We start from the raw sequence: 26,503 nt of genomic DNA on the forward strand, positions 1-26,503 counted from the left end.
TGTGTACAAGATGAAAATAATTCACTAAATTTGCCCTTTTTTACACAAAATAAAATGTTAAAGTTAAGCTTTATTTTTATCAGTTTTTTTCACCATTTATTTATTAGGGAGTGCGGGTGCACATGTGGAGGTCAGACAACTTGCAAAAGTCAGTCCCCCTGGCATGGGACTGAAGTGGTCAGATGCAGCAGTGAACCAGAGGGAAAGTACATTGCTTTCCCAAACAACCCAAGTTGGGCTCCCAGTACCCAAAGTGGGCAACTGTCAACCACCCTTACCTTCAGCTTGAGGTCACCCACCAGTGCACAGGCATCCTATCACAGGGGAACATGTTAAGGAAAGAATGGTCAGTGATTAAAAACATTTGTTGCTTTTGCAGAAGACCCAGGCTCAATGCCCAGCACCCACTTGGTAGCTTACAACATCTATAAATCTAGTTCCAGGCAGACACCCCCTTCTGACCTCTGTACACCAGACAAAACACTTACACATGCAGTCTTTGGTGAAAGGGAATAAGGCTGCAGCTCGCGTTTGTGTACAATCTTCAGGCTGGGAACTGCACTAATTGCTCTTTAACCCTTTGTTCCAGTGGTATCCTTTTGTCTTGAAACTTTCTCCTAAGCAACAAAAACATAAATCTGGCCTATTTGGTTTTCTTGCAGAAATATGAATTAAGCTAGTGCAATTTGGGTTGTTTGTTTCCTTAAAGAGCCAGTGTCACACTTTGACTCTCCCCTAGTAGGATCCCTCCTAAGTGTCTTGATCTGTAGCTTGTTTCTGAGAAGATTCAGACTATTCTTATTTATTAAGACTACTTTGTTTAATGCCATCATAGTCATGGGATAAAATCACTTTTAGGTCTAGCAAATGAGCACAGGACACTGCATCCACTTCCAAAGTCTTTGTCTTTATTATTTTAGAAAAGATGATCCATTTATTCTGTGGAATGAAGAGCCGTGTCCAGGGATCCATCAGTAATGTGGAAAAAGACCCAGCGTTATCCACCTCTACTCATATACCCAGTCATGAGCACAAGGCTTGTAGTCAATCAGTTCTTCAGGCTTAAACCATAGACTGATCTCTTTCTCTGCACTTTGCACCGAATCACTGCCATGAATGATGTTCCTAAAAAAAGAAAGCTTATTTGTTACAGCATTTTAAAGTACCAGAGTCCATTTAATAGGTAACACCAAAGGGCAGACATTGCAGACCTTTTCAGTCAAAGGTCCACCTGACAATAATTACATTTCCTCCACGAAGTATCCCAAAACCAATTGAAGGACTGAGAATACTGGTCAAGAATGTATGAGGCACTACACTGAATCTTCAATGTAATGAATAAAACATTTAACTAAAATCCATTAAGAGCACTTGTTGCTTTCAGAGGACCCAGGTTTGAGTCCACATGGTGGCTTGCAACAACCATGCATAACTCAGTTCTTTTTTTTTTTTTTGTTTTGTTTTGTTTTTGTTTTGTTTTGTTTTTCAAGACAGGGTTTCTCTGTGTAGCTTTGGAGCCTATCCTGGCACTCGCTCTGGAGACCAGGCTGGCCTCGAACTCAGAGATCCGCCTGCCTCTGCCTCCCGAGTGCTGGGATTAAAGGCGTGCACCACCAACACCCGGCTTCATAACTCAGTTCTAAAGCATCTCATAATCTCTCTGACCTCTAGACACAGGGCACACATCATACATGCAAACAAAACACTCTGAAAAATCTTTAAATGTCATACTAAAAAAAAAGCTATAAAGGTGCTCAAACAAAAAGCCTTAGTTCAACTTAAAACTTCCAAGTCTTCCCTTAAAGAGTATTTATAACCCAAGATTGCTACTACTGCCAAAGAAAAGGTCTTTCTTAAATTACTGAAAAATACAAGTGGGCAAGCCTCCAAATCAAAGCCAGACAAGAACCAGTCCTAATTTGAGGGATGGCAGGGATGAGTCTCAAATTTCCAATGAAGCTAGAAATGACTTGAACTTTCTGATCTACCTGCCTCTACTTCCCACACCCTAGAATTACTGCATGTGCCACCTTATCTAATTTACATGGGCTGGGAATTGAACCCATGGCCTCCTTCATGCCAGGCAAGCAGTCAGTCAACTAAGCTATAACCTCAGCCCTCTGCATTGTCTGGTTGGTTGGTTGGTTGGTTTCTCTGTGTAGCCCTGGCTGTCCTGGAACTCTGGCCTGCTTCTGCTCCCAAGTTGGAATGAAGTCATGCACCATCATACCTGGCATATATTTTCTTAAAAGTGATTTGCAAACCAAACCATGCCATCCATGCTTATTACTAACAATCCTTTTTTTCCATCTGAATCTACAAAGTTTAGGTACAAACTATGGCTTAGTGAAGCATAAAGGGTTAAGTTTCCATACATACAGTGCCAAATTTGGTGAGGTTAAAACCCTTTGTTTCCCATATAGGAACTATCACATACAGCTCTTGGTACAATGTCTCAATTATAATTTTAAACAATTATTCATGAAAGTGTTTAGTGACCATTTCTACCTTACATTAAGTTCAGGTTTTCCTAAACTTGGGATATGTCCCAAAGGATGTATACTCCACTAAGAATTAAGTGTAATTATGCCTAGTGGTGGGGGCACATGCCTTTAATCCCAGCACTTGGGAGGCACAGGCAGGTGGATCTCAGTGAGTTCAATCAAGGCCAGCCTGGTCTACAAAGTGAGTTCTAGGACAGCCAGGACTGTTACACAGAGAAACCCTGTCTCAGGAGAAAAAAATCCCTACACACACACACACCCCACACCCCATACCCCACACCCCACATACACTTACCTGCCAACCTGAATGCAAAAATCCCCTCGAATGGTGCCTGGCTTAGAATCAGCTGGATTGGTCTCTCCCAGCATCATTCGACCTGTCTTTACCACATTGAGCCCCTCCCAGACCTTGATGGGAAGAAAAGACAATTATTGTGAAAGAACCATTAAAAGACACTGATTTATGGCATTGTGGTCAGATAACCCCAGCAGAGAGCAAGAGCCTATGTTTTAAATTCATTTAACAAGCAGAACATAGGAAAAGACACTCAACTTTAGAATAAACAATTATACAATTACAAAAAAAAAAAGAGGACAAAGTCTGGAGAAAGATCAGTGGGAAGGGCCTCCCTGGGAAAGAGATGGCAAGAGTTACTCGTAAAGGAGAAAGTACTGCAGGGGAAAGAAGGAGAGGACAAGTCTAGAAACTGAAAGTACACCTAAACAATTTCAGTGCCTTTCCTTACACTCCATGTCCCCAGGGACATGAAAGCCACCCAGAAGACACTGTACCTGTAGTGCAGGGCCATAGAACTTTTGCATTACAGATTATATACTTAGAAATACTTTTTTAGCCGGGCATTGGTGGCATACGCCTTAAATCCCAGCACTCAAGAGTTCAGTGGTAGGAGCTCATGCCACTCCTGAAAAGGACTGTAGTTAGGTTCTCTGTGAGTTTGAGGCCAGCCTGGTCTCCAGAGTGAGTGCCAGGATAGGCTCCAAAGCTACACAGAGAAACCCTGTCTCGAAAAACCAAAGAAAAAAGAAATACTTTCCTAGGTCTAGGAAGCATTGCAGTCAAAAGTACTTGTCAGACATAGTGCTTCTTTGAAAACCTAGATTTTCATTTGTTTGTTTGAGACACGGTTTCTCCGAATAACCCTAGCTAGCTGTCCTAGAAAACTCTGTAGATCAGACTATCCTGGAACTCACAGAGATCCACCTACCTCTGCCTCCCAAGTGCTGGGGTTGAAGGCGTGCGCCACCATCACCAACCACCTGGCTCCTTTTATCTTTGTGTGTGTACAAACATGCCCGTGTGAATACTGGTGCCTATGGAACCAGAGGCCTCAAGTCCCTGGAGCTGGAGTTACAGGTGGTGTGAGGCAGCTTGTGTGGGTGCTGGGAACCTAACTACAGTCCTTTTCAGGAGTAGCATGAGCTCCTACCACTGAACTCTGTCTAGTCCAGAAATTTTCAAAATCTGACTTCCTTTCCTTTCCCCTCCCAAATACCTAGTTAACTAACTCCTTCCTATCTATATAAACCCAGTATGCAAGACATACTTGGGTTGAGCCTGGGCCACACAGCAAAAGCCAGTCCCAAAAGAGAGGACGAAGTAATTGCTGTTAGTCCCTCACACTCACTCACCATGGCCACCACAGGCCCTGAGTTCATGTACTTCACCAGCCCTGGGAAGAAAGGACGGTCTTTCAGGTCAATGTAGTGCTGCTTCAGGTGTTCCTCAGAAGCCTGTAAGACAGAGGATCCCATTAGGGAACAGACCGGAAAGGCTTAAGTTTGGCTATACCCCATATGGCAGGTTCTGAATTCCAGGTTTGGTATTTCAGCACATTCAAAAGGATCCATCCTATGAAATTGACACCATTATGGCAAAAAAGAAAAAAAAAAAAAACTATTCTGGTGGCCGGGCAGTAGTGGCGCATGCCTTTAATACCGGCAGAGGCAGAGGCAGGCAGATCTCTGTGAGTCTGAGGCCATCCTGCTCTACGGAGCTAGTTCCAAGCAGGCTCCAAAGCTACACAGAGAAAACATGTCTCGAACTAACCTAACACCCCCCCCCCCAAAAAAAAAAATACCTTCGATCATAAAGATACCCTCGAGCTGGGAATGCAGCTCAGTGGTAGAGTGCTTGCCGTGAAAGACCATGTGTTCACTCTTCAGCACCAGTTTCTAAAAGGAGGATGACTCCATGAGGAAGCATGTGAGGATAAAGTGCAGGCTTGTAGACCTCCATCTGAATTCCCAGAACCTCCCACCCAGAGATGAGCGAGCGGTAAAGACAGGAGATGTCCTGGAAGCTCACCGGCCAGCTAGCCTGGAATATGCAGCAATGAAAAAGAGACTATCTCCAACAAGATGGACCAAAACACACATTCACACACCATGCACAAGACAAAAAGAACAAGTGTTTACACAACAAACCATGCATGACAGCTCATGCCTGTAATCCTAGCACTTGGGAAACTGGCAGGGGGAATCATAGGTTCAAAGCCAGCCTGGGATAGAGATCTTGTTTTTTAAAAAAATTAGAATCAGCCAGGTGGTGGTAGTGCTCGCCTTTAATCCCAACACTTGGGAGGCATAGGCAGGCAGATCTCTGTGAGTTCGAGGCCAGCCTGGTCTACAGAGCGAGTTCCAGGACAGCCAAGGCTACACAGAAGACTCATTTTGTCAGTGATGTTAAGGATATATAACACTAAAGTGGTCTGAGGCAAGATTTAGAAAGTGAAGTGTTGGCTGAATGTGCCAGATAATAAATAGATCATCTCAGGTTCCCCTGGTCAAGTGAACCTTTTAAACATACCAGATAAGAACAAACATTTGTACCTGGTACCCAGGAGGCCAGAAGATAATGGGTCCCCTGGAACTGGTTAGAGATGGTGTAAGCCACCATGCAGTGCTGGGAATCAAACCTGTGACCTCAGCAACAAGTACTACTAACTGCTGAGCCAACTCTCCAACTCCTCGGAATCTTGTTTTGTTTGAGACATGCTGTCTATGTAGCCCTGGAACTTGTTATATAGACCAGGCTGGCCTCAAACTCAGAGATCTGCCTGCCCCTGCTCCTAAGAGGCTTTCCTGTTTTGTTTTTGTTGTTGTTGTTTCATGTGCGTTGATGTTTTTGCCTTCATGTATGTCTGTATGAGGGTATAGGAGCCTCAGGAACTGGAGTTACAGATTTTTTGTGAGTTGTCATGTGGGTGCTGGGGATTTAACATGGATCCTCTGGAAGAACAGCCAATGCTCTTAACCTCTGAACCATCTACCTGGCCCCGTTTGTATTTTGTTTTTTTGTTTGTTTGTTTTTAATAATTATGTGTATGGGTGTTTTGTCTACATGTGTATCTGTGCATCCTTTGCAAGTCTCTTGCCCACTGAGGTCAGAAGAGGATGCCAGATCCCCTGAAACTGGACTTTCAGTTCTGAGCTAACATGTGAATGAAGGAAATTGAACCCATCCTCCGGAAGAGTAAAAGTGTTTTAACCACTGAGCTTTCTCTCCAGCCCCAAAAACTAAACTGATGCCCTTTTTTTAAATTTCGAAAGATATTTACACTTTAAAAGTAACCTTTTAGCCGAGCAGTGGTGGCACAGACCTTTATCCCAGCACTCAGGAGACAGAGGCAGGCGGATCTCTGTGAATTAGAGGCCAACATGGTCTACAAAGAAAGTTCTAGGACAGCCAGGGCTATATAGAGAAACACTACTTCGAAAAATCGGGGGTAAAAAGTAACCCTCCCCCTATTTTTTTCTTTTTTAGTCTGGGTCTCATGGAGCCCAGGCTGCCCTTAAACTTAAGGTGTGTTAGCCAAGGGTGACCCCGAACCTCTGATTCTCTTACCTCCAACTTTCAAGTGCTGAGATTACAGGATGTGCCACCACACACTACCGTTTATTCGGGGCTGGGGATCCAACTGGAGCTCTCCAGTATGCTAAGCACTATACCAAATGAACTACACCTTCAGCTCTCCAACTCCATGGATCCTCCGTGATCCCAAAGTTTTCGCTAAAGCACCAAAAGATGGCGGGGCCGTACCCACCCATTCCGTACAGTGTGTGGGCCTCAGGCTGTCTCCACTCCTTGCTGCCCCAGAAGACACACAATTAAGAGTGGAGGCCTTTTGCAAGGCGGACAGGACGTGCACAGATCCGGGACGCTCAGCGAGAGGGACGCCAGGCCTGAGTCACGTTACCTCCGCTTAACCTTCCCAAGGGCATCTGTCCTCCCGGGCCTGAGAAGGGGCCAGCCGGCCACCACCGTCTATTGAGGGGCGGAGGTCAAAAGGATTCTCCTGCAAGCGAAATCAGCCAAAGAAGCCTGACTCCCAAATCCAAGAGGCGACCTGGACAAACCACTGGCAGGAGGGCAAAACACCCGGGACCCAACAACAGAAGGGTAGGGGGCTAGGGGCAGGTTACCCGAAGGAACTTCATGGCCACCAGGCGGAACCCCTTCTGCTCGAAGCGCTTGATGATATCGCCCACCAGGCCACGCTGTACGCCATCTGGCTTGATGGCAATGAAGGTACGCTCGAGGTTGGCCATGGTCCTGCTGGGGCAAGAAGTGCAGTTGAAGAGGCCTGGCCAAACCAAGCCGGCCCAAGAGGCCACGTGGGCTCCCGCCTCCGCCACCGCCGCCGCTGCGGAGGACACGTGGCTTTCCGGGTACTTCTTCCCCACCCAAGATGCCCAGGAAGGGGACCGTGGTAGCCTGAGGTGGGGTGATGTTGGGTGGAGAGTGCATCCCAGCCTTACCGAAAGTCGGCTGGTCCGCCGGTATCTGCGATAAACGGTGAGAGCACAGACCAGAGCGACCACCGGCCGGCGCAGGGCAAAGGAGGAGGGGCTGAGGGCGGGACGAGGGACGCCACACCCCGGAGGACCCGCTGCCCAACCCGGGACGCTCAGCCGGTTTAATCTGCCAGTAGTCTCTGTCCCCGCCCAGCGGCCCGCGGTGCACGCCTTTGCCTTGCTTAGGCTACTGAGGGCTGAGAGGCAGGAAGTGATTTGTCCCACACCTAAGTACTCCTGCGTTTACCAGGGACCTGCTACTTACTGGTCCTGAATTCTTTTTTCGTTTGTTTGTTTTTTTGTGTTTTTCGAGACAGGGCTTCTCTGTGTAGCTTTGGACCCTGTCCTGGAACTCGCTCTTTAGAACTGGCTGGCCTCGAACTCGGAGTTCCGCCTGTCTCTGCCTCTACCACCACCGCCCAGCTTGGTCCTTAATTCTTTATTCCTAGAGACATCTGCATTCACCCTTCCCAGGGGCACCAGCACCCAGCAGGCCTCTCCCCGCCCTAGGGTACCCCCAAGTCCTTCCCACCTCTGAAAACCAACCCTCTATTCCTTCCCCTCTGCTTGAGTTCTTAGCCTTCCTCATCCAAAATGACAGCTTCCCTAGGAGCCAAGTCTGTCCTCAGCCCCCTCCTCAGAAGGCCATCTGTTCATGTCTGTGTCTCAGAATGACTTCGCAGTTCCTAAGATAGCCCATGCCTTTTGATCTGCCCAGGATCTGCCCCCTGCTGTTTGTCTCCCACCTACCTTTTCAGCTTCCATCAGACACCCTGTTCCCACCTAGAGACTGGGTTCACCACCCACCCAGCACAACCCACTTCTTCCTGAGCCACTCCTGGCAACCCTGGAGTTTCCAAAAGTTGACTGCCTGCCTGTACTTCAGAGAGAATTCAAGACCTGCCTGGACGATTTAGCACACAGTATTCCCATCTCAAAAGAAGCAAAGCCAGGCGTGATAGATGACAGATGCCTGTAACTCTAGGTAGGGGAGCAGGAACTCAAGGACAGCCACTGCTACACAGTTCAAAGTCAACATAGTCTATATCTCAAAATACACAAAATGAGGTGTTAGAGAGATGATTTAGCAGTTAAGAGCTCTTGCTGCTGTTCCAAAAAAAAAAAAAAAAAAAAAAAAAAAAAAAAAAAAGTTCAGTACACAGCACCCACACACTTCAGGTAACTCACAACTGTAACTCTAGTTCCAGGGGATCTGATGTCTCTCATCTCCGAGGCCAAAGGCCCTCATGCAGCACACATACACACACCTATATGTAATTAAAAAAAAAAAAAAAACAATAAAAGAAGGGCATGGTAGCAGATGCTTTCATGGGTTGGCAAGGGCTCTTACACATTGAAACCCTACCTCGACAAACCAAAATAATAAAAAATGAAAATAACTCTTTAAGCTAGGCAGTGGTTGCACACACCTTTAATTCTAGCACTTGGGAAGCAGAGGCAAGCAGGTCTGTGTGAGGCCAGCCTGGTCTACAGAAAGTTCCAGAACAGTCAGGGTTGCACAGAGAAACCTTGCCTTGAAAAACCAAAATAAATAGTAAGTAAATCTTTGAGAAATATATACATAATGAGAGGCTGGAGATGAAGTTCTTTTAGGACTTTCGTGGCATACACAAGGCCCTGGGTTTGACCCTTAACACCACATAAACTAGGTATGGTGGTGCATCCTTGTCAACCCTGGAATTAGAGACCAGCTAGACTACATGAGGTTGGGGAGGACTGAAAATTGAGCTCTGTGGTAAGCCCACTAGTGTAACATGCACAAGGCCTTAGGGCCAACCTCCAGTATTCCAAACAGATTTTATGTTCTGAGAAGCCAGGCCAGTCAGTTTGAAGACATTCCTCATCTCCTGTCTGCTTTGCAAACCACCAGCACCCTAAAGGTTCCCACCCATGTCCACTGCTTCATTTCTGTGTCCAAAGGGAAATCATAGATAGAACCAGCTGCCTCTTCTCCCAGTGGGATTAGAGCTTGAGCTGGGGCCTTGAACATCCCCGGTAAGAGGTTTAGGGTGTTGCCCAAAACACTGAGACCAGCCCAGATGAGTCAACATGTCTAAAACCCTCCCCCAACTCCATTCCATCACCTCTGGCTAAGGAGCTGCTCACATTGAACATCTCTTTGCTCACTGACCATTAAGTTGAGTGAATATACTCTAAATTCCCTTCATACAGGCTTTGTACTGGGCACCCTGGCCTACATTTTCTTTCTTTTTTTTTTTTTTTTTTTTTGATTTCCAACAAGTGCTATGTTTTGGAATGAACTGAGGACATACCCAGCTTTAATGGTTATCTGCTTCTCTGAAGGAACAAGCTAGCCCTTCTCTCATGTTCTCTATGACACCAACACAACAGCACTCACTATCTCAGATGGGAGTCCCTCTCAGGAGTCTGCTAACCTCAAAACTGAGGCTATCATCATCGTGGCTCCAGCCAACTGATCACCTGTAAGTAATCAGATAGATAATGAATAGCCTCATCACCATCCTATCCCAAACCTCAGTTAACAAAGCATCAGCCTAGGAACACTAGCAATAACTGGCACCAGCCCCCATTCTGGGGCCATTTCCTTCACTATTTGCCTAGTTGGTCTGCTGGTTAGTTTTTTAAGATAACCTCACTGCATAGTCATGGCTAGACTACACCAACCTGGCCTCAAGCTTGCTGCAATCCTCCTGCGTCTTCTTCCTAAATGCTAGGATTATAGGCATGTACCACCACAGTCTGTTTTGGAGTTGCCAAATGTCAACTGTCCTGAGAGTCTGGAAATTCACTGGATGTTTCTGTTGTGGAATATTATTTCTTGATGTGTCACATTAATTTATGCTGTGGGACATTTGTTTAATGATGCAAAGATGTGTTGCATTCTTTTATGTTGCATTTGTTTAACTGTGTTCAGGGACCAACTCCCCATTTCGGCAGCCATGACAGTAACACGTGCTTGCCATGACCTTGTCCTAGTCACTAGAAGTCAGATGCCTGCCTCATGGCAAGGAACCAATCAGAAGTTAGCTGGTGGTGCTATGCTTTACGGCTCAGGGTGTGCTTTACGAATAAGTGCACAGCAATGATGCAAAGAGCATAGCAACCACCCTGGGAGGGCCTATGGGCCATAACAACCAATTGGCCAATCAACACAGGGCAAGCCCTCCAAGCCCAGAGGCACACCAATCCTGAGCCTGTGTGTACCCCTAGACACTCCCCTTACGCTGCCCTATAAGGTCTCTATGCAGATGGTTCAAGCTGTCTTTGCTAGCCATCCGCCATGGCGGGTGGGTGAAAGACCCGAGCTAACATGGGGTTAGCTCATTAAACACCAATAAAGCCTCATGCAGTTTGCAGCAAGTTTTCAAATCTGCCTGGTGACTGGGGTGACTGCAGTCCTGGGCTGGGACCCCGGAGGCCTGAGTTTTCCTGGGGTCTAACATGTGAAGCTGTGTTACTTTGCCTGGCTAAAACACCTGATTGGTCTAATAAAGAGCTGAACTGCCAATAGGCAGAAGAAAGGATGGGGGTGGGAAATAGGGGTGGGTGGGTGGCAGCTGCTAGGCAGAAAGAATAAATAGTAGGAAAAATCTTCAAGGAGGGAGGAGTAGATCTGGAAGCAAGAGAGGGAGGAGGACTCGAGGAGCCTGTCACCCAGCTATACAGCAAGACACAGAGTAACAAGTAAAACAAGGTATATAGAAATAGAAAAGGTAAAAGCCCAGAGGCAAAAGATAGATGGGATAATTTATGAAAAGCTGCAAGAAACAAGCTGAGCTAAGGCTGGTAATTTTAAGAAAGAATAAGACTCTGTGTGGTTTATTTGGGAGCTGTGGGGTGGGCCACCAAAGAGCCAAAAGTGAAAAAACCAACTACAGTATCTATCTACCATTACCCCTTAATGAGGTCACATACCTCCCTACCCTATGATAGTAGTCACTACCACTTCATATGACACCAACTGATGATCCCAGGCTTACAAAAGACATGGTTTTCTTATTTGAGGGTAGCTACAACTTCTCACAATTCCCTCTTTCTTTTTTTAAACACTTTATTTATTTATATGTGCTTTGTTGTTTTGTCTGCATATTTGTCTGTATGAGGGTGTCAGATCACTGGAACTGGAGTTACATACAGTTGTGAGCTTATACATGGGTGCTGGGAATTAAACTCTTCCTCTGGAAGAGCAGCCAATGCTCTTAACCGTTGAGCCACCTCTCCAGCCCCACCCCTTTCTTTTTGGTTTTTCAAGACAGGGTTTCTCTGTGTAGCCCTGGCTGTCCTGGAACTCACTCTGTAGACCAGGTTGACCTCGAGCTCATAATCCTCCTACCTCTGTCTCCTGAGTGTTGGGATTACAAGCCTGAGCTAACATGCGTGAGTTGGCATCTTTATTTCTGATGAATCCTCTGTTCCCAGCACAATTTTATGGACCTCACATACCCTCTACAGAAATTCCTCACTGGCTCACTGCCAAGAATGAACAGGGGTGCAGGGGATAAAAAGAAAGATAGGCAAAGATACCTATGCATCCCAGGATGGTGGCTCAAACCTCAAGGACAACCAAGAGTCTCTATGTGTATGTGAGGCCAATGTAAGTAATTTGCATACCATTTACGTCCTGTCCGTTCAGGTTATCCAGAAGCCTGAGGAGGAAGTAAAGCATGCAAACCCACACAGCAATACAAAGTAACTAGCTGACCCAATACTGGAGATGAAACACTTTAATCAACCAGTGGCACTTAACACTGCAGAGGAAATCACAGCTCCCAGAGGTTCCTTCCAGGTCAAAGGAAGTTCCAGGAATATCTAGAGTTGCTGGTCCCTTGCCTGTAAGAATAGGGGTAAGTAGAGGGGAAAAGCAGGTGCCCTCCTGTCACTCATAGATCCAGTTTTGTGCACAGCTCTTGTAATCCACCAGCTCCTCAGGCTGAAACCACAAGCCGATCTCCTTCTCTGCACTCTCCACAGAATCGCTGCCATGAATGATGTTCCTGGGTGGGGAGAGATACTGCATCATTACCAAAACCAGAAAGATGAAATTGCCCACAGTATCCTGCATTCCCACTGCTGAGACCCAAAAGCCATGGCAGCAGAAAAGCCAGAGTCCCTAATACTTCAGAACACGTTAAAAGAAAAATCATAGAATGACTTCCTGTGAGTGGCCCTCCCAGAAACCCTGACACAAGAGTGTGAGCCTTCAGAAAGGCTCTAGCCAGGCTCTACATTCAAGAAAGGTATAGGCAATGGGATGAAGACAAGCAAACACAGGGGACCCTCCAAGTCAGCCTCCACCTTCAGAGGCAGAAGACAAAACTCCCATTTAAAAGTGACCTGAGCCAAGAAGTGATGGCTCACACATTTAATCCCAGCACTCAGGAAGCAGAGGCAGGAGAATCTCTGAGTTCAAGGCCAGCCTGGTCTATAGATCAAGTTCCAAGACAGCCAGGGCTACACAGAGAAACCCTGTCTCAAAAAAAAAAAAAAAAAGAAAGAAAGAAAGAAAGAAAGAAAGAAAGAAAGAAAGAAAGAAAGGAAGGAAGGAAGGAAGGAAGGGGAGGAGGGGAGGAGAGGAAGAGACAGAAAGAAAAAAGAAAAAGGAAAGAGAAAGGAAGAAAGGGAGGGAGGGAGGGAGGAAAGGAGGGAGGGAAAGAGAAAGAAAAAAGAAAAAGAAAGGAAAGAGAAAGAAAGAAAGAAAGAAAGAAAGAAAGAAAGAAAGAAAGAAAGAGAGAGAGAGAGAGGGGGAGGGAGGGAAAGAGGAAGAAAAGGAAGGAAGGAAGGATGGAAGGAAGGAAGGAAGGAAGGAAGGGAGAAAGGAAGGAAGGAAAGAAGGAAGGAAGGAAGGAGGGAGAAAGAAAAGACTATCAGGAATTCAAGGATAGCAATTTTGAGGCCAGCTAGCATACTTAAGACATTGTCTCAAAAGCAGCTAAACTTGCCTGGTGGTAGTGGCGGCAGCACATGCTTTTATTTAATCCCAGCACTTGGGAGGCAGAAGCAGACAGAACTCTGTGAGTTCAAGGCCAACAGCTAGTTCCAGGACAGCCAAGGCTACACAGAGAAATCCTATCTCAAACTATCAAAGGCAACCAAACAAACAAAACAACTAAAATAGGGGCAGAGGAGATGCCTTTAAGAGCACTGGCTAGTCCTCCAGAGAATCTGGGTTTAGTTCCCACCATCCACATGAGGCTCACAACTATCTGTAACTCCATTTCTGGGGGATCCAATGCCTTGTTCTAGCCTCCTTGGGCACCAAGAAATATACAGACAAAAAAAACTGTCCATATACATGAAGAACAAGTAAAAAATAAAATAAGCTTTAAGGCTAAAATAGGGCTGGAGAGATGGCTCAGAGGTTTAAGAGCACTGGCTGCTCTTCCAGAGGTCCTGAGTTCAGTTCCCAGCAACCACATGGTGGCTCACAACCAACTGTAATGAGATCTGGTGCCCTTTTCTGGTGTGCAGACATACATGCGGGCAGAACACTGCGTACATAATAAATAAATAAATCTTTAAAAGCTAAAATAAAATAAATAGGGGGCTAGAAAGATGACTCGGTGATTAAAAGCACTGACTGATCTTCCAGGGGTCCTGAGTTCAACTCCCAGCAATCACATAGTGGCTTACAACCACTATGAGGCTGGGTGCCCTCTTCTGGCCTGCAGGCATACATGTAGGCAAAACACTATATACATAATAAATAAATAATCTTGCTGGGCATTGGTGGCGCACGCCTTTAATCCCAGCACTTGGGAGGCAGAGGCAGGTGGATCTCTGTGAGATCGAGGCCAGCCTGGTCTCCAGAGTGAGTGCCATGATAGGCTCCAAAGCTACAAAGAGAAACCCTGTCTCGAAAAAACCTAAATAAATAAATAAATAAATAATCTTTAAAATAAAAATAAATTGACCTGCAGATGCTATCATGTCCATTTCTAGCCTCAGAGGCCCAAATTCTTGTAGCAACTAACTTGGATTTTGGAAAAAAGTGAAAAACACCAATTCTTACCTGCCAACTTGGATGCAAAAGTCTCCTCGAATGGTCCCAGGTTTAGAGTCTGCAGGGTTGGTCTCTCCAAGCATCACCCGGCCTGTCTTCACAACATTCAACCCCTCCCAGACCTCCAAAGGACAAGAGAAGACACAGTCAAGGAAGAAAAACTTAGTAGAAAACCTGGCATCTAGTGATTCTAAACAAAAGAAAAAGGCTCCAGAATTGGGTCCTCTCATTCACTAGATTAAACAGAATGCCTACTTGTTCCAGGACTAGGGATTCTGGTCACCCTGCCCCTACTCTTATCCTTCCCAGATTCATTCATGTGATAGCCAGTGGCCTTTTGAAATGCTAAATATTGCCATTGAGGTAATCCCACCACTCCAGAGGTAGAGGCAGGTGGATCTCTGTAAAGCCAGCCTGGTCCACATAAGAGAGTCCCAGGAAAGACCCTATTTTGGAGACCCCAAGATGTTGGAGATGCCAGAGTCATGGGATACCTGCCAAGAAAAGCTGCATAAGGGGTGTGGAACCAGCTCAGGAGCTAAAAGTATATGGCAGTCAATAAAACTGAAAGGAGTGGGAGATCTGAAGAGTTCTTTGACATGAGACATGGACATACAGAGTTTGGAGTTTGCCCTGCCAGTTTTAGGTCTTGGTTTGGTCCAGACTATCTCTTCACTGTGCTCCCTTTTGGAATGGTAATATATATTTTGTGTCATTGTATGTTGGAAGTTGGTTATTTGCTTTTTTATTTTGATTATACAGGGGGTTACAATTAGAGAATGTCATGAGTCTCAAGAGAAACTGAACTTTTAAATAGTGCTGATACTATGATAGACTATGGAGACATCTGAAGTTGGACTCAATGCATTTTTGCATTGTGATATGGCTATAAACCTAAGGGGGCCAGGAAATGGAATGTGGTAGTTTTAATAATGGCTCCCATGGGCTTATATATTTAAATGCTTAGTCATCAGGGGGTAGCACTACTTAAAAAGGATTAGGAGGTGTGGCCTTGTTGGAGGAAGTGTGTCTTGAGGTTTCTTTTTCCTTTTTTTTTTTTTAAATTATTTTCACCTCTGAAATTGTTTCTTCTTTGTTTTGCTTTTTCTCTCCTTATTTATTTATTTATTTATTTATTTATTTATTTTTAGAGTTATTTATTACATATACAGTGCTCTGCCTGCATGCCAGAAGAGGGCACCGGATCTCATTACAGATGGCTGTGAACTACCATGTGGTTGCTGGGAACTGTGCTCAGGACCTCTAAAATATCAGGCAGTGCTCTTAACCTCTGAGGTTTCAAAGGTCCAAGCCAAACCCAATGGTTCCCTCTTTCTAATGCCTTCAGATCCAGATGTGGAACTCTCAGCTACTTCTCCAGCACCATGTTTGCCTGTGCACAGCCATGCTCCCTGTCGTGATGATGATAGACTAAACCACTGAAACTATGAGCAAGCCCCTAATTAACTGCTTTCTTTTATAAGAGTTGCAGGGGTCATGGTGTCTCTTCACAGCTAAAGAACAGGCAGACCCTGTCTCAAAAAGTCAAAATAAATAAAATGCTAAATATGGTACTTGCCATAATTTCTCAGCACTGGTGATTTAACAGCACAGCCCTGACATTATCATTATGTAGTCCCTGAACACTTCTCATCCTATCTTGCTTCTTACCACCACCCATCCTACCCTTCTTCTTGTACTTTAAAAAGCAAAGTTGTGTCTGGTATGGTGACGCAGGCCTATAATCCAAATACCCTGTAAGTAGGAGAATCAAAAGCTCCAAGCCAGCCTGAACTATTTGAGGCTAGCCTGAACTACACAATGAATTATAAGATACAGGCTGGTATACATACTAAGACCCTGTCTCAATAATCATTTTCAGAAAGAAAGAATGAAAACAGATACCTGTTTTATCTCACAACAGTATCTAAAATGTTTAGAAAGGCACTTGCCATAAATATAGCAGGCTCATTCTTGCATAAGTATACAGTACAGTACTGTAATAAACCAAGCTCCCTCTGTTCCATGGGAATTCAATCAAGCATATCTCTCCTAATTTCTCCCAGTCCTGGGTCTTCAGCTTGGCAAGCAAATGTTCACTTTCTTTGGAGGATCAGAGAGCCAATTCTCATCCTAACTGACTATCCCACTAGCCTGTTTCCTCTGCAACAAAGAGGGCCTGGCACCCAACACAGGAAATGCAACACTCACTCTGTTCTACACCCAAATGAGTCATTCCCATCAACATCCCACACAGAAATACTCACCATAGCAACCACTGGTCCTGAATGCATGTATTTCACTAGGCCAGTAAAGAAGGGACGGTCCTTCAGGTCAATGTAGTGCTCTTTGAGAAGGTCCTCTGAAGCCTGTCAAAGGACAGACAGTGAGAACTGGTCCCAGGCCCATAAGAATCAGCAGGCTAATTTCTCCCCCATCCCTCCTGATGCTTGAAACATGAGCTCACAGCAAGCCGGTCCATTATAACTAGATTCATCCTCTACCATCCCAGAGGGGAGCAGCAATAGAGCTATACAAACAAACCCTGTCTTGAAACAACAACAACAAAAAAGAACCCACTATTAGGAAGGAAAAGCAACAATTCAATGGCTTTTTGTTCCCAGAAAATACCTCAACTAAAATGTTAGATGGAAACAAGGAGGGTAGTCTATATTAGACGAGCATTAAACTGAATCTGGCCATCTCTCAGAGACACCTGACATGTATTCAAAGGATAAAGGCCCATTGCAGTGACCATTCCAGAGGTACCTACCTCCAAACTACCTAAAAGTACATGATGTACAGCAATAAATTTTGCTAAAGATAGAGATGGCTCAGTGGTTAAAAGCATTGGCTGTTCAAGAGGGCCCAGGTTCAATTCCCAGCATCCACATGGCATTTTGCAACCATCTGCAATCAGTTCTGAGGGATTCAATGCCTTCTGACTTCCACAGGCACCAGGTACAAAAGTGGTGCACAAACATACATGCAGGCAAAACACCCATATACATAAAAGGTTTTAAATTAAAATAAAAAAAAAAAAAGAATTAAATCAGCATTCAGGAGTCAGAAGCAGGAAGATCAAGGAATTCAAAGTCATCCTCAGTTGCATAGTGAATTTGAGGCCAGCCTTGGAAACATAAGACCCTATCTCAGCAAAGAGGGTTGGATAGAAGGATGAGTAGGAACAAAAGAGAGGAGAAAAGCAAAGAGAAAGAAGAGAATTAGAACACTCACTTGCAAGGCTGGTGTGTGGGAACAAATCAAATTAGCTACAGAGCAAACTATCTTCATGTGCCCTGGCTGGTCACACTCTTTGCATCTACACAGCCTTGCAAGGGCATAGCAGGGCCCTTGGTTCTTACACTTCCGAACAACTACATCATACAAAGCATATTGCCACATCAGGGGGTACATGTAGGCCAGGATTATCTGCCAAAAGGTACATTCAAAATACCCTATCCTTCAGCCCACTGGTTGGTCATCACTTGACAAAGCAAAACTTACAAAGCAGGGATGCAGTCTGAGCTTGCCTATTCTAATGGAGAGCTGGTAGAAGTACCAGCTACCACATGCAGACTTGGCTTTTTTTCCCCCATGATACTCAATGCATTGGTTCCAATAATCTTTAGCCTGGAAAACTGACCATATGCTTTTTATTGTGGGGTAGGGAAACTAGGTTTTCCTTTGTTTCTCAAGTCCATAGCAGATGGAATATCCCTTTAGAGTCATGTCAAGTATCTCTTCTTCCATTCTTCACCAAACCGAAATCCTCAACAGAAATGTCAGGGTTAAGAGAGAAAAATGTACCTAGAGGCCAGAGAGACTCAAGTTACATGTCAGCCACTTCACTGTATGCATTACCAGGCACATTATCTGACTTTAAGCCTCAGTTTACTCCTAGCAACTATGAGGGCAGAAATAAGTACCTCTCAGAGCTGTCATGACAGATGGAGAAGAAAACTTGTATACTTAGCATATACTATGGTGCTTAACAAATGACTGGTTCATTTCATTGTGTCTTCAGAACCTGAACCCACATCCGCTCTCATAATTCTATCATACTCCCCCTTAGCATTAACAATAGTCTACTCCTTATACTAAAAAATTACATAAGAACAAAATTGCCGGGCAGTGGTGGTTGACACCTTTGATCCCAGCATTTGGGAGGCAGAGACAGGCAGATCTCTGTGAGGCTGAATCCAGCCTGGTCTACAGAGTAAGTGCCAGGACTGCCAGCCAGGACTACATAGAGAAACCCTGTCTTTAAAATAAACAAACAAACAAACAGTGGCTGGAGAGATGGCTCAGTGGTTAAAAGCACTTGCTGCTCTTGCAGAGGCCCTGAGTTTGGTTCTCACACCCATATCAGGTGGCTCACAACAATTTATAACTCCAGTTCCAGGGGTTCTGATACCATCTCCTGGCCTCCACATGCACCTGTACATATATGGTGCGCATTACACACAAACAGGCACACGTACATACTCATAAATACAAATTAAAAAAAAAAAAACAAGAGTGCATCTGAGCACAGTAGTACACACCTTTAATCCCAACACTCTGGAGGCAGAGGCAGCACTCTGTGAGTTAGTGGCTAGCCTGGTCTACAAAGAAGGTTCCAGGCTAGCCAGGGCTATTCAGCTAACTCAAAAACAGCAGCAAAATAATAATGAAATAAAAACTCAACATTGAAAATTAAATTGAACTCAAAATACACTATGAACCAAAAGTGTATTGCTAGAATGGGAAAAAAATATGGTGCCCCCTAATGTATTTGCTTTGAGAACTAGAATTCACATCTCATAGATCTGCTTGAAGAAGAGTTCTTGGCCAATGAATTCTTGGTATTTATTGGAATATTGTTATCTGAGTGGATGATGACTTATGCACAGAACCCCAGGACTCAGAATACTGAGAAAGGAAGATCACCAAGAGTATTAGAATTGTTTCCTTTCTCTGTTCTGTGAGGAGCCCCCACAAGCAAAATTGCAGCTTTCCCTACAAAGCCCCACGTATCATGCCTGACTCATGCTAGGCACTATCAGGTAGTAATTAGTAAAGCAAAGATTTTCTTCCTGACAGCCTATCTTGAAGGCCGTGGGGGTGGAAGGATAGTCTCTAAAATTATCTGTTCAGGAGGCTAGAGACCAAGAGCTCCAAAACACTCACAGAGCTGAGTCAGAAATTACAGATCTGCAGTAATACGTGGAATTCTACAATGTTAGGGGTAAAGACAGACTAGTTTTGAAAGCCCCAAATGACTTGGTTTGTTCCAAGATTCAGCCAACATGCTTGGTCACTGAGAAGACACCCTACCATGGGGAAGTCTAGACAGGAAACAAAGCAAACACAGAAGTTACTCTGCAATATTCTACTATATTCCAAATACCAAAACAGGAAATGTGAGGTCCACTCACCTGCATAAATTTCAGGCCAACAAGTCGGAATCCCTTCTGTTCAAAACGCTTGATGATCTCGCCCACCAGACCCCGCTGGACCCCATCAGGCTTGATAGCAATGAAGGTGCGCTCACTGTTGGCCATGGTCCTGGAGAGATAAGCAGGGAATGAAACAGGACAGAATCTCTACCCTCCCTCATCATGATCCTTCTCAAGCGGATTACTCTCTCATAAAACTGGATTTAATATATTATGTCTACTTTAAGTCTCTCTAGTAAAATCCCAATCCCTGCCCAGTTCACTCATCAATGAATTTTGATCTGAAAGTAGAAAAGGGTTCAAAAGAAGAAATGTAATTTCTAATCTACTTGATTTCATACACTCCTATTGAGCTTCTGTTATGTACTTAATACTGTGATAGAACTAAAAAGGGAGACATAAAACTAAGACACACTAAAAAGATACCAATTTTTTTTTTCTTGTGGTAATACCAGTAAGGGGAAAATGCAATGATATGGTTTTCCTACTGAAAGTTACATCTGATTCAACACAGTATGACCAACAGCATTAGAACCCACAAGAGTTTTAGAGACTATGTCATAACAACCACCTTTGGGGGCTGGAGAGATGGCTCAGAGGTTAAGAGCACTGACTGTTCTTCCAGAGGTCCTGAGTTCAATTCCCAGCAACCACATGGTGGCTCACAACCACCCGTTATGAGATCTGGTTTCCTCTTCTGGTGTGCAGATATACATGGAAGCAGAATGTTGTATACATAATAAATAAAAAATAAAAAAAAAAAACCAACAATCTTCATTCTACAAAGAATAAGATTTCCCAGCCCTATACAGTTTGGGATACTCCCTAAGATGTAATGACTGAGGATGTGTGCCAATAATCCTACCACTAGGAAGGCTAAGGCCAAAGGGCAGAGGATTCCAGGCTGGCCTGGGCAACCTAAAACCCTGACTCAAAAAAGAAAAAAGGGGAATGAAAAGAAAATAGAGCTGAGCGTAGTGGGGAGGTGTGGTAGCCCATGTCAATGATCCCAACCTGAACTGAGCTACATAAGACTCTGTTTCAAGAAACAAGAGAAAAGAGAGAAAAGATGCAATGACTATGCTCCATCACAGAAGGGGAGGGACTCATAGGCCCAAGGCCTTACCCCTGCCTAGGAAGCTAACGGTGATTAACGGCTGTGGGTGAGTGGGTATCATTTTCTTCAGGGATACAGCCATGGGTAAGCTGCTCCAGCAATTAACTCCTCCATCAATGAAGCACGCAATTCTAATTAAACTCAGTCTCCCCCCCAACACACACACACACACACACACACAAAGACATGAAGGTAGGAGGGGACTCACAGGAAAGGAGTTCAACAGGAACAGGAGAGCCAAAGATTGTAATGGAGGAGGGGGATGACTAACTATTACATACATGTATAAAACTGTCAGAGAATAAAAGGACAAGAAAATTGAAGGTCCATTAGTAAGAATAGCAATTAACATTTATTAAACTGTGTACTGGGGGAAAGTGCAATGAGTAGTCAATGAACAGTGGCTTATGGGAGACCCACAGCACAATTCATCATCACTGAGGGAAGACACCTGGAGAGCATCCATTCCAGAACCTTCCATTTCCAGGGAACACAATCCCACAAAATGAAAGAAGACTCCACCTTGAAAGACAATACCTAAGAGGATAGAAACACCAGCTCCTGGACCTGGCTGCCTAAACATGAATTAACCTCTGATTTTATACATTAAGAATGGGGCCTGCGACGGGCGGTGGTGGCGAATGCCTTTAATCCCAGGTTTCGGGAGGCAGAGGCAGGCAGATCTGTGAGTTAGAGACCAGCCTGGTCTACAAGAGCTAGTTCCAGGACAGCCTCCAAAGCCACAGAGAAACCCTGTCTCTAAAAGCCAAAAGTAAAAATAAATAAAATAAAATAAAGAATGGGGCCTGACCCAGCTAGATGGTTCAGTGAGCAAAGGTTTTTGTACCACAAACCTGAGTTTGGTCCCTCGGGCCCATTCCACGAAGTTGTCTTCTGGTGTGTTCACAAGTGTGCTAAGGCATGCATGCACAGGAACATACAATAATACATAATCTTTTAATGATCATTTCTGTTGGTGCCTTCCTCCCCTCTCCCGCCTCTCGGATCTGTGACCTGCATAAAAGAGTTGATCTACTCCAGCCCCTGCTTTGATTCCAAGCCACAGGGCCTGGCAGTCAATAGGAGCAAAGAAGATGCTTTAAAAGGCCAATCATGCCTTCCGAAGACAGACAGAACCCGCAGACAAGCTGGAGAATCTCTGAAGGAATGTGGAACAAGAATAGATCCCTCAGAAACAGCCCCTATGAAAGGCTCTGCACACCGAACACAGACACACAGACACAGACACACACACACAGACACACAGACACACACACGCACACACACACGTGTCATTTATTCAGCAAGCTCTGCGCTCAGCACAGGGCTGGAAGGAGGGTAAGGCACAGCCGTGCCGGCGCAGTCTGACAGGAACTGCGGCCACAGACAAAGGCGAGCCCACGTGTCAGGCTGACAGGTCTGCACCTGTCCACAGTCGAGGCCGCGATCTTCCTCAACGCCTCTCAGAGAATGCACCCCTTTCCCTTCATTTCACACCCACCTCCCTCTCCGCTTACCTAGGCCCTCAACGTTCCCTTTCCCTCAGCACCCGAACCCCTCTCACCCCTTCAGAAGCCAGTCTCTCTCTCCGGCTGCACCGGAAACACGTCCTGGCCTCACGTGGTTTCGAGCAGCGGCTCGCACGGAACCTTTCGGAACAGTTCTGATTCAGGAGAGCCCTTTTGGTGGAACACCGCCAGTCCCCGCTTCCTCCGGTGAGTAGGAGGGCACTCTTTCCAGGGTTTAACTTCCGGCACTGGGTGTGGTTTTTGTTTTTGTCGTGTGTATCCCCCCGCCCCCTCCCCGGCTTTTCCGGCTGGCGGCCATCTTTTGTTCCTGCCCCTACTGTCGTGTAACTCACTTCCTCCGTTCCCGAGACGATTTGGTTGCCCGGGAGGTGGCGCTCACACTGCACGGAATAGAACTAAAGCCCCAGTCACTCCGCTTCTCTTCGCCCTGTCAAGCAGCAAATGTACTAAATACTATGTGCCCAGCAGGCACTGTTCTAGAACCCAGGGATAAAGCAGTAAACTCACTTGAGGTTTCTGGGAGGGTTGAAAATTGGGACAAACAATGAAAAGAAATTGATAGTGAACGCACGGAGTTATGTAAGTGCTGTGAAGAAAGATCAGAGCAGGGAAGAAAAATAAGGTTGAGAAATCGCTGCAGAAGTGAAAATCAAATAGACCTACATGAAGTTTAGTGATAAAGGAGCAAGCCTATTATTAGAGAGCGGAGAATTATAGTAGCCTTGGATGGTAGGAAACTCAGTAGAAGAATTTTTTTATTGTTGTAAGAGGATTTTTTGGTTTCCTGAGACAGAGTTTCTCTGTAGCTTTGGAGGCTATCCTGGCACTCACTCTGTAGACCAGGCTGGCCTCGAACTCACAGAGATCCTCCTGCCTCTACCTCCCGAGTGCTGGGATTAAACCACCAACGCCCCACAAAGCTTTCTCCTCCTATACGTCTTTTGTTTTCTTTTTCGAGACAGGGTCTCTCTGTATTTGCTTTGGAGGTTGTCCTGGAACTTGCTCTGTAGACCAGGCTGGCCTCAAACTCACAGAGATGTAAGAGGATTTTTTTTTAATTATTATTGTTTTGTTTTGTTTTTTCGAGGCAAGGTCTCACTATGTAGACCCAGCTGATCTCTAACTCTTAGAGATCCACCTGTCTATGTCCCCTGTGTACTAGGATTAAAGGCGTCTCATCTGGTATTATTTGTGATTGTTTATGTGTTCATGTGTATGTCTATGTTTGAGGTGGTCAACCCCCCCCATAAGCTCATAGCACTATTAGGAGATATGGCTTTGTTGGAGTGATTAGAGAAAGGGTGTCACTATGGAGGTGGGCTTTGAGGTTTCCTATGCTCAGGATACCCCCCACTACCTGTCAACTTCCTGTTGCCTTCAGATCAAGGTGTAGCCAGCACCAAGTCTGCCTGTACACTACCATGTTCCCTGCCTTGAAGATAATGGACTGAATCTCTGAACTATAAGACACCACCTTAATTAAATCTTTTCCTTTTTAAGAGTTAAAGTGGTCATGGTGTCCCTTCACAGCAATAGAGACCCAAACAAAGATAGAGAGGTGTCAGATCCCCAGGAGCAAGAGTTACAAACAGTTGTGAGTAATCTGATGTGGGTGCTGGGGATCGAACTCTGGTTCTCTGCAATAACAGTAGGTGCTCTATAACCATAAGGAATCTTGTCACCATGCCTAGCCTAGTCCAGCAAGCTTTGGTTTAGCTTTGTTCGGTTGGTTAGTTAGATAGTTAATTGCTGGTTTTGTTTATTTGTGGTTTGTTTGGAAATAGAGCCTCTTGTAGCTCAGACTGACCTCAAATTTATTTTGTAGCTAGCCTATTTCTGTATGTTGACTGTGATGGCAATTGTACACATATAACAAAGTTTCAAGAAATCATAAATGAGCACAGGGAAAACTGTTGAGGGCAGAATTTTTGTGGGTAACAAGAATGACAGTTTTCTGGATTTGTTTATGTTTTGCTTTGGTTTGGTTTGGGTTTTTGTTTTCCTTGTTGTTTGGAGGCAGTTGCTCTATATAGTATTTAATGCACTATGTAGCCCAGGATAGCCCACAACTTACAGAAGTACTACCTTAGCTCCCCAAATTCTGGGATTATAAGCATGAGACACCATGTCCAGCTTAAGTCCTTGGTTTAAGTTTAAGTTTTGTTATTGTTTGTTGTTTGAGACAGTTTCTCTTATAGCCCTGGTTGGCCTCAAAGTTACTAGATAGCCAAAATGACCTTGAACCTCAATCTCACATCTTCCCAAATGCAGGGATTGCAGGTGTCTGCCACACATCCTGCTAATGTGGTGCTAGGGACAGGGCATCCTGGACTATATAAAATGGAGAAAGTGAGCTGAGCACAAGAAAGCATGCCTTCACCGGGTGTTGGTGGCATATGCCTTTAATCCCAGCACTTGGGAGGCAGAGGCAAGCAGATCTCTGTGAGTTCGAGGCCAGCCTGGTCTCCAGAGCAAGTGCTAGGATAGGCTCCAAAGCCACACAGAAACCCTGTCTCGAAAACCAAAAAAAAAAAAAAAAAAAAAAAACCACACAACAGCAGCAACAAAACAAGCACAGTCCTTTCATCCCAGCTATTGGTAGGCTGAAACAAAAGGGTCACAAGTTCAAGGCATGCCAGTGCTACCAAGTGACTTTAAGCCAATCCAGTCAATTCTGTTGAGACACTATTTCAAAATATAAAGGACAAAGACAGATAGGGACGGAAACTTAGTAGTAGAGCACTTGTGTAGCCTGACCAAGTCTCTAGGTTCAGACACCAGTACAACAAAATACTCTTAATTTTTCTTTTTCTTTTCCTTTCTTTCTTTTTTTTTTTTGTTTTTTGTTTTTTTTGTTTTGTTTTGTTTTGTTTTCAGGACAGCGTTTCTCTGTGTAACAGCCCTGGTTGTGCTGGAACTCACTCTGTAGACCAGGTTGACCTTGAACTCAGAAATCCACCTGCCTCTGCCTCCTGAATGCTGGGATTAAAGGTGAGCAACACTGTCGCCACTACCAGCAGCAGAAGCAGCCAGCTACTCTAATTTTCCTTTACAAACAAGGTTTCGTCTTGAAAACTTTTTCTGTGGTGTATGTAAATCAACATCCTGGCCAAATCTAAGCAGAGGTCTTAGAGGAGAACGGCCCAGACTGCTCAACCGATTCTGAGTCTCATCGCCCTTTGCCAGTGGCAGAATAAGGAAAGTTAGTTGAAATAAGGTAGTAATCCAAGGGACAAAAATGGTTTGTAAACAGTACTGACAGAAGAGCTGGATACAAGTAGTTTCAGAATATGTATTTACACCAAGCCCATGTCTTTGTGATAGTTAAGATGTAGAACACGGGCCAGGAAATGATGATACATGACTTTATTCCCAAAACCGGGGAGGCAGAGGAAGACAATTTTCCGAGTTCAAGGTGAGCCGTGTCTACAAAGTTAATTTCAGGACTGCCAGAGCTACACAGAAAAACCCTGTCTTGAAAAAACCAAAGCAAACAAGATGTAGAACATGAGCAAAAGAAGGAACCAATGAGGACTTCCTGGATTTTTTGGTTTTGGTTGTTTGTTTGTTTTTTTCCATTTCCATTTTTTATAAAGGGGATTTGCAGGATTGTAGTTGGTTGTTTTGTTGTTGTTTGTTTGTTTAATCTTTGGGTGCCCACCAACCAACTCCCAAATAAATACACAGAGATATATTCTTACTTATGAATGACCAAGCCTTAACTTGTCTTGTTTCTAGCCAGCTTTTTAAACTTAAATTGTCTTGATTCTCTTTAACTTTGTTTTGCCTCTGGGCTTTTAAAGTTTCTTTATTCTCTATATATTTCTTTCCTTTTTACTACATGCCTAGCCCCTGGCATTCTCCTCTCCTCCTTTTCTTGCTCCTTGGTCCTCTTCCTCCTCTCCCCAGCCTAGATTCATTCTGTCTGCCTGGCAGCCCTGTCTTTCCCTCTCCTGCCTAGCTGTCGATTGTTCCGCTCTTTATTAGACCAATGCGGTGTTTTAGGCAGGCAAAGTAACACAGTTTACAGAGTTAAGCATAAAAGAATGCAACACAGGGCTGGAGAGATGGCACAGAGGTTATGAGCACTGGCT

General features: G+C 44.7%; 2 protein-coding genes across 5 annotated transcripts; both read right to left on the bottom strand.

Moving 5' to 3' along the window:
- Positions 1 to 886: 886 nt before the first annotated feature.
- On the bottom strand, positions 887 to 7,435 carry LOC100765627 (nucleoside diphosphate kinase B). 2 transcript variants are annotated; one of them, XM_027424317.2, is made up of 5 exons: positions 7,284 to 7,434; positions 6,948 to 7,080; positions 4,155 to 4,256; positions 2,800 to 2,912; positions 887 to 1,125 (listed from the first exon to the last, which is right to left on the bottom strand). In XM_027424317.2, the coding sequence occupies exons 2-5, from the start codon at positions 7,071 to 7,073 to the stop codon at positions 1,008 to 1,010; spliced, it is 459 nt and encodes a 152-aa protein (XP_027280118.1). In that variant the 5' UTR covers positions 7,074 to 7,080; positions 7,284 to 7,434; the 3' UTR covers positions 887 to 1,007. The 2 variants fall into 2 exon arrangements, with proteins under 2 accessions (XP_027280118.1, XP_027280117.1); XM_027424316.2 differs by having other exon boundaries at positions 987 to 1,125; positions 6,948 to 7,077; positions 7,284 to 7,435.
- Positions 7,436 to 12,028: 4,593 nt separating this feature from the next.
- On the bottom strand, positions 12,029 to 22,603 carry LOC100765914 (nucleoside diphosphate kinase A). 3 transcript variants are annotated; one of them, XM_027424319.2, is made up of 6 exons: positions 22,445 to 22,531; positions 21,735 to 21,794; positions 19,743 to 19,872; positions 16,590 to 16,691; positions 14,332 to 14,444; positions 12,029 to 12,316 (listed from the first exon to the last, which is right to left on the bottom strand). In XM_027424319.2, exons 3-6 carry the CDS (start codon positions 19,866 to 19,868, stop codon positions 12,199 to 12,201), a joined length of 459 nt encoding a protein of 152 aa, XP_027280120.1. In that variant the 5' UTR covers positions 19,869 to 19,872; positions 21,735 to 21,794; positions 22,445 to 22,531; the 3' UTR covers positions 12,029 to 12,198. The 3 variants fall into 3 exon arrangements, with proteins under 3 accessions (XP_027280120.1, XP_027280119.1, XP_027280122.1); XM_027424318.2 differs by lacking the exon at positions 21,735 to 21,794 and having other exon boundaries at positions 22,445 to 22,603; XM_027424321.2 differs by lacking the exons at positions 21,735 to 21,794; positions 22,445 to 22,531 and adding an exon at positions 17,969 to 18,132 and having other exon boundaries at positions 19,743 to 19,875.
- Between the last annotated feature and the right edge of the window lie 3,900 nt (positions 22,604 to 26,503).

Source organism: Cricetulus griseus, chromosome 7 (assembly GCF_003668045.3).
Source record: "Cricetulus griseus strain 17A/GY chromosome 7, alternate assembly CriGri-PICRH-1.0, whole genome shotgun sequence".
NCBI lineage: Eukaryota > Metazoa > Chordata > Mammalia > Rodentia > Cricetidae > Cricetulus > Cricetulus griseus.

Coding starts and splice junctions, on each gene's coding strand:
- LOC100765914 (XM_027424318.2), bottom strand. CDS start 19,868: ATGGCCAACAGTGAGCGCACCTTCATTGCTATCAAGCCTGATGGGGTC. Junction 16,692..19,742: donor TTGGCCTGAAATTTATGCAG/GTGAGTGGACCT, acceptor GTCCTTTGACAG/GCTTCAGAGGACCTTCTCAA. Junction 12,317..14,331: donor TTTTGCATCCAAGTTGGCAG/GTAAGAATTGGT, acceptor CTCCCCACCCAG/GAACATCATTCATGGCAGCG.
- LOC100765627 (XM_027424317.2), bottom strand. CDS start 7,073: ATGGCCAACCTCGAGCGTACCTTCATTGCCATCAAGCCAGATGGCGTA. Junction 4,257..6,947: donor TGGCCATGAAGTTCCTTCGG/GTAACCTGCCCC, acceptor TCTGTCTTACAG/GCTTCTGAGGAACACCTGAA. Junction 1,126..2,799: donor TTTTGCATTCAGGTTGGCAG/GTAAGTGTATGT, acceptor TTCTTTTTTTAG/GAACATCATTCATGGCAGTG.